Source organism: Pteropus vampyrus, unplaced genomic scaffold (assembly GCF_000151845.1).
Source record: "Pteropus vampyrus isolate Shadow unplaced genomic scaffold, Pvam_2.0 Scaffold7, whole genome shotgun sequence".
NCBI classification, from domain to species: domain Eukaryota; kingdom Metazoa; phylum Chordata; class Mammalia; order Chiroptera; family Pteropodidae; genus Pteropus; species Pteropus vampyrus.
Window position 1 is genome coordinate 5382171 of NW_011888788.1, and position 8012 is coordinate 5390182.

The 8012-nt window shown below is 36.8% G+C and overlaps 1 protein-coding gene across 1 annotated transcript in view; it reads left to right on the forward strand.

Annotated features, from left to right (window-relative positions):
- Positions 1 to 8012, forward strand: part of PLCB1 (phospholipase C beta 1) — a 650597-nt gene that overhangs the window by 495690 nt on the left and 146895 nt on the right. The window contains exon 12 of the mRNA XM_011371181.2: positions 4697 to 4779. Coding sequence (XP_011369483.1) covers positions 4697 to 4779 — 83 coding nt within the window. The remainder of the gene's footprint in view (positions 1 to 4696; positions 4780 to 8012) is intronic.

An 8012-nucleotide genomic window follows, 5' to 3' on the forward strand; every position in this document is an offset into this window, starting at 1 on the left:
TATTTTGCACTCTGGATTTATTTATTATTAATCCCGTTTAGCTGCTCCTCTCTTTATTTGCCTCATAGCTTTAGCAGTTCTATGGCCATGACATAGTAATTCGCCACTCAGTCTTCATTATCTCTGCTCCCACTTGGTCTCCTTCCTCCGAACAGTGGACACCCACCCACCTACCCCATCCTCAAATGGCTCCTTTTTCTCCCTTCCTGTAGCTCCTTTGTAACTAGCAGTCGTTTAAGATGGAAAACTGTATAATGTGATAACATATATGGTGAAAATATATTAAATTTGAGTATGTGGTTAAATGGAGCATTTCTGAAAATAAACCTTCATTCTCTGGGAGAAATAATAATTTAGGATGCAGTTTAACTGCTCCATAAATGCTCGCATAAAATGGATATCAAATACACCCTGCTGTTGTCTGTCAAGGATAAAGGATTTCAAGGGCAGTTTTTCCCACTGGAGGTTAGTAATTGAGCCATATGGTTTATAGATTTTTGAATCCAGTGTTAACAGTCTCTGAAAAATGATTTTGGCTTAATAAGGAGTAATTGCACAGTAGGGTGCTTTCACATTCCAGTGTCCACTAATGAAAGAACAAAATATGAAAGAAAGAAACTTAAAACTTGTAACTATTTTTCTCATCCTGAAGGATTATGGGTACTATGCAAAATATCATAAAGGCATTTAAAAAAAAATCCTACAGTGGAACTTCTGGAGTTTTCAAGTGCTCCCCACTAAAATTATTAGATAAAATTCAGTAACCATTTTCTTTGGTTTTAAAGATTCAAATAGGTTTCTCCTAAGCTGGTGGCTAAATTTATGGTAGAGAAGGAGAGAGGGAGGAGAGAGAGCATGGGAGGAAAAGAGAGAAAAGGGACTGTAGAGGGTAAGAAAGCAGCTCTGGAGCTGACGCCAGGGTTCTAATATCAGCTCTCCCATTCACTGGCTGCAAACCTTGGAGAAGCACCCTTACCAGTCAGAGCCCCTTTCTTATGAGCAAAATGGAGCACCTCCCTAGGGTTGTTGCCAGCATTTAAGGATGCTACTTAACATACAGACATTGCTTATAACAGTGCATGGCACGCAGTGAGTACGCTATAAATTTTAGCTACTGATATTATAATTGAAATTTAAGAATTCACAATTCAGCTTCTCTCTATAAATATAATGGTTGTGACATTATTTATGCAAGGCATTATTAAGTCAGGGTGAAGGCAGGGGTTGTTGAATTAAGTCATTTGTAAGGCTGCTGTGGTAGAGGCTGTGGGTGCCCTCCACACAGAACCCCTAGCATCTACTTCACCTCTAAGAAGAGACCAGAAGCCCAAACTGTGTGGCAAATTAGGGACCCAGTGGGAGCTGAGAAGGCTATGGCATATGAGCTTGGAGTCTCCACTGCAAGCATAGGTTTTCATTTAAGTGCACAAGACCAGAAGTGCACAACACTAGAGGCAGGAAAAGGGAGAAGCAAGAGAAGTAGGTAGGCCATTTTCAGCAGTAAGGTGGGAGAAGGACTTTGATTACATGACATTTGAGCAGAGACACAGACCCCCCATTACGGAAGTAAGCTTTGCTTTCAGATAAGAGTATTTCTGACAAAAGCAACAAAGATAAACATAGACATGAAAAAGATGAACAAAGAGATGAAATTAGTGTATTCAAAGAAAAGCAAGAGAAGGCTGGTAAACTGTATCAGGGTAAGCAATAGTGAACAGGAAAAGGAAATGATAGCAGGTGCCAGATCTGATAAAGAATCTGTATTTCACTCTGTGAAATAGAAGGCCAATGAAAAAAATTTACTCCAAAGAAGTGAAATCATCTGATTCATGTTTAGGAGCAATCACTCTGGCTGTGGTCTATAATACCTGAGGCAAACATAAGAGCCAGGAAAACAGTTAAAAGGCTCTATCAGTCAGCCTTTGCTAGGTTTTGCTGCAATAACAAAAAACTCCAGAATCTCAGTGATTTAGAACCACAAAGGTTTATTTCTCACTTAGGTTTGACATTAGCTGTTGCTCTGACTGATATTGTCTGCAGTCCATATGGAGAGAATAGTCCCAATCTGTGATATCGCTGGGTTTGTGAGAGAGGGGAAAGAGAAATGGCAGAACCACATGATGGCTCTTGAAGACTGTGCAACAGCAGAACATGCCATTTTTACACATATTTCACTGGGTAAAACCAACAAATGGCCATGCCTAATATTGACAGATCTCAGAGAAAGAGGTAGTAAAATGTAGAAATGATGATAAAATCTACCACAATAGTTATTGCAAAGATTTTTTAATTAGGATGACAGAGGTATGAGTGCTGAGATGTGGTTATATTCTGGATATATTTTGGGGAGGATTGCTGATGAATCAAAAGATGTAAAAGACAGAGAAGTCAAGAATCACTCTAATGTGTTTTGCCCTTAGCTGACACAATAGAGCCAATTTATTAAATAAACAAAATATACTCCCTTCCCCCCTTTTCATCCACTTATCACTCACTTCCTTTTTGATATCCGTTCTCAATTATTCAAGGGCTCTGATCTTATGTGGTTAAGCTCATTAGCTGCATGGAAGTTACTGCAAAGATTCAAACTCTAGAGTCAGACAAACTTTCATGGGGTTTACTAAGTACTCCTCTCTGTGATCTTTGGCAAATTGGTTAATATCTCTGAGCCTCCATTTTATAATCTATGAAATGGTCGATATTATTTTTCTTCTGGAATGCTTATAGCCTGAAATAAGGTATGCGTTTGGAACGCAATAAATGCTCATTTAATGGTAGCTCTTGTTTATATTAGTAAGAGCCTAAGAGGTAAGTTTTAGGGTAAGTGGGGAGGGAGTCACCAGCAAGGTAAGAAATTGTAGTTGATTTGAGAATATATGCCCATCATGAGCTGGGTTCTTTATCTTCTCTCAATGCATTCTCACAATAGGCTTGTGGAATGAAGTTTATCACCCCCACTTTACAAGTCAGTAAGCCAATGCACAGAGGCATTAAGTGATTTTTCCCAAAGTCACACAGCTTGGAAGGCTAAGAAGTAGGACTCAAACACAAGTCTGTTTGAATGCAAAGCCTGTGCTCAAAAAAAAAAAAAATCAAATAAAGAATTTAAAACCTTGATGTAGCTCGCTATTTATAGTGTGCTCATTTTTGATGGCATCAACTATTATAAAAGTTAAACTGATGATGTATGAAAGGCAATCTGTGAATTCATTTCTAAAAAATGATGAGAGCGATGCTTTTGCTCCATGCAGGCAAATCTTTCTTGCAAATGTAGCACAGAATTAGAAAGCCTTATTTATACTCTGGGGACAGGGAAATAGCTTTCTGGCTTGGATATAAGGAAAGCTATGCATTGTTTAAAGAAGGTAGAGAAGGTAGAGGGAAAGGCTTAGACATAAGGAATGAGAGTAGACATTCCTACTTGAAAAGAGAATACGAAAAGAATAAATGCAACTAAAAACAAATGTTTGAGTATGTGAAACCACAATAGTACTGACAGTGATATAATTAAAAGTAATGAGATTGTACTTTAATACCAGTTCAATAAGAAAAACATTTTGAAAAAATAATGCCCAAAGCTGGTGAATAGCATTGAAATCTGGTTCTTCATACATTATTCTAGGCAATCAAAGATAAAAATTTGGAGACACACAGGAGACTTCAAAAGTATTCATATTCTTTAATTCAATAATTCCTCTTCTGAGAATTTATTCCCAGAATAATTCAAATATTAGGAAAAAATGAAGATGTGCTTTGTACAATTACTTGAATGATAATTTTTAAAATATGTCCCACAATTGGGTAATGGTTAAATCAATTATGATACTGCTACTCCCTAGAATTTTATACAGATATTAAAGCTTATGACATACACTTTTTTAAAATACAGCTTGAGGAATGAAGTACAGATACATGTTACAGCATTGATGAATGGAAGTATGCTACATGAAAGATATCAGACATAAAAGGCCACATATCGTTCATATGGTTCTTTTATATGAAATGTTTGGAATACACATATCTATGAAGACAGAAGTAGATTAGTGGTTGCCTAGGGCTGGGTGTGTGGAGTGGGAGTGGGGGAATGGGGAGTGACTGCTAATGGGTACATGATTTCTTTGGGGGGCGGGGGGTGAAAATGTCCTAATTTGGGTTCGGATGATTTTTGCACAACTCTGTGAATATACTAAAAATCATGTAATTGTACACTTTAAATGGGTGAATTAAATCTCATAAAAATATTTGAAAATACAAAGAGTACTTACTATAGTGAAAACTTATACAAATACATGAAAAACAAGCCAGGAGTAATATAACCAAATGCCAACAGTGGTTTGGTTCAAAGCATGAGTTTATGAGTAAAAATGTTTGCCTTCTCTTGTTGTCCAACATTTTAATAATATAATTAGATTTATTTCATTATTTTAAAAAGTAGATATAATTAGCAAATAGAAGAACCATTCTCCTTCACAGTTGCATCACCCCCTCCACCAAAATTCATTTTTCTTTTCAATACCTTGATAAGAGTCAGAAAATTTATAGTCCAGCAGCTTTCACAATCCCTTCCAGCCATTTCAGACCATTTGAGACAATTTTATGAATGAGAAAGATAGCCACATAATGGATGTAACCCCAAAGAAAAAATCTACACGTTAGAATACTGGCATATTGAATGTGCATGTGTTCTCATTTTTAGGAGGTGATAGAAGCAATCGCCGAGTGTGCATTTAAGACTTCACCATTTCCAATTCTTCTTTCCTTCGAGAATCACGTGGATTCGTAAGTATTTAAGACATTCAGTAGGGAGTCCTTTTCCCAAGTAGGGCATATTCAATAATTGTTCATCCAATGTAAAATTATATGACATTGTTAATGGTGTTCTTCGATTATGTTGTATATTAGATGGCATGTTTTCATCTGAATGCAATGGAATTCATTCATTTAAATCTCATTTACATTAAAATAATCCACTGGACTTGCGAAATCTATTTTCATGCTGTAGTAGGATTTTTCAATTAAGGATTCCTCTTTTTACGATGCAGTGAAACACTTCTTTTACATAATACATGTCTCTTTTTAGTGGGCCACTTTTCGAATCCTCCTTCATTAGCTCCTTCTGTTGCATGCAAATTTATAGTCAGTTTTGCCATACTAAAATAACTAGTTTCGTGCACATTGGAGCCTGTAGAGGGACAGCTGTAAATTCTATTCTGCCACTCTGCACTTAGACAGAACTCAGACCACAAAATGTTCCTTCCATTCTCTTCCCATTGGTTTCCCCTGTTCGTTAATATTGGCAAATATTTTCCTATTTCAAAATAGCCTGCACTTATTGCTGAGCTACACAAAGAAAAGGTAATTTTGACTGAACTTTTTATGTTTCATGACAAAGGACCAGAGTCAGACACGTTTATATCAAATATGGGGATATTGGTTTTTCATGTAGTTATTAAATTTAAAGAGATTGAAAATGAAAATTTTTAATCTATATTGAATTAAAATTCAAGAAACTAAAATTCTCATCCATGGAATTAATGTCTGAAGACTCTGTAGTATTGACCACCATTGCTTAAACTAGCATTTGTGCAATAGTCTTCTTTTTCATTTCAATGACCTAAGCTGGTTTCCTCAACTATAAACCAATAGAACCTGTTCTAATCTGGCTCTCAAGCCCCTTTTTTACTCCTTATTATTGAAAGTCTTTCCCAGGTTACTAATTTCCTTTGTCCAACTAATTCGAAACACATGCTTCAATTCACTAATTCTTGTAATTTAGTAACTTCTATTACTAAATCTTAAAAAAGCAGTTTGGTCATGACCAAATTTCAGCTTGAGGAATTTATAAGTAGTTAAGTATGATCATTTGTTAATGCATCTGTGGAGAGAGACCTTCTTTTGAAGTAACCGATTTTATAACTGTCGATATTTTTAGTTTGTTCTCAGTAAATTCATATTACATTTACCGGCTCGCGATTCTGTTTCATTAGGAAATAGACATTCAATGAATGCTGCCATCATTTGGCACATAGTCTTTCTCACATTTCCGAGGATCAGTGGAAGAGAAAAGAATTTATTCTGTTTCATTGCTATTTCTCTTCTAACTAAAGGGAGCATCTCTTTAGTCAATGTATTTAGTACCTCATTTGCTGTGACAATTCTGATTTGCAGGTGACTTTCCTGGAGCATTGTTTCATCTCTGCCCTTCCAGTCATATTTGAGCTCTAACAATACTTTATTATCTTTCTTCCAGGTACTAGATAATAGTTCCCAAACTTGTCGATGCATTATTTCTTTTTTTTTTTTGTAGAAATATTTCCAAATCTAATGTATTCATTTTCTCCAAGAAATGTTTCTATATAAATTAGACAAAATGAAAGGCTATTTACAAAATTTACAAATCCATCCTTGATTGTTACACCTGCTACATAGAGCTCTCCTATAAGGTAGCCAGAGAGGTATCAATAACCAAGCATGACATAAGCGTGACAACAGCTAATATTTATTATGTCCCAAGCAGCGTTCCAAGCATAAACTCATGTAACCCTCACCACAAACCCAGGTGCTCTTAAGAGTAAATATTATTATGATTACCCCTATTTTACAGATAATGAGACTGAATCCCAAAGAGGGTAAGTAACTTGCCCAAGGCTTGTGCAGTTAAAACATAACAGAGCCGGGATTCAAATCCCCCTAGACTGGCTTCAGAAGTCACGCTCACAAGCCTTTAAAACATTGAATGAAGACAACCAGAGCATCCATCAGGCAACTGCCTGCAAATGTTCACATTTATGTGGTTGTGCCCTTAACCACAGGACATTTCATGCAGTCTTCAACACCAGTCATACAGAGAGCCAAAAATGGGCATGAAAACTAAGCCTTACATTGTACACACACACAGAGAGAGATAATGCCATAATATTACTCTTTCTGGTTTAAAAATGAGAAATTTAGCTATTAAAAGTTTATTAATAATTCATACATGGCAAAAGAAAACAGGAAAACGACCTTCCCAGGATGCCATGATATTTATTATTAAACTATTGAGATAATCTCATGGCAGTAAAATACAAAGATAACTCTGTTGTGGGAGGAAGTTGCTTCATATTTCTGTTGTCCTTGAGCTCCACGTATCGAAATTGCTCAGCCACAATTCTTTTTTGGGAGGACTGTCACATACCCAGAGAAAACCGATAAGCTTTCCCTTTGCTGGTAAACCCTTTGCTTGACACGTGGGCCACCTCGCCTCATTGCTAAACCTGGTGGCACACATCATACATCAGCTGCAGCACACTCTTTCCCACTAAACCTAGATATAACCTCAGAATTCTTCTCAACTCAGTGACTCAGGAACACACCTATCAAAAAAGTCTGAAATTTATTTACCATTTCTAGTGAACCATTTTATTCTCCTATGTACTGCAGATGCAAAATGCTGGTCTCAAAATTCTGGTCCCAGTTCATTTGAGCCACACCTCCAAAACAAACTCACACTGGAAAAAAAAGAAATCCACTGAACTTTCTGGTATTTCTCTAACTATTTGAAATCACCTATTTGTGGACAACAAAGGAGAATCTGCCACTAGCTGCTGGCAACTTATCCTTCTCTACCTGCCATGTCAGAATCCCATAAAATGCAGATTCCTAAGACCTGCACCCACTCCTGAATGCGAATTGCTAGAAATAAGACTTTGAAAAGCCGTAGTTAACTCTGATGTGCCATCTAATTTGTGAACTAGCACTCTCATAAAAGAAATTCTACACTGAAGTCTAGCGAAGTAACCTTTAGCCATGGTTCAGCCACAGACAACGTGAGATTTTGGACAAAGTTCTTAATCTCCGTGCATTGTACATTCTTCATCTACAGAGAAGGAGGTTGCTTTCGTTCAGCTTGGAGGACTTACCCCATGGAATGGGGCACATTCCTTGGTCAGAGAACTGACCACTTTGCCAGGTGCCTACAATTCACCAAAACATTGCAGGTATTTTAATATGTCCAGATGTGTCTGCTGTGG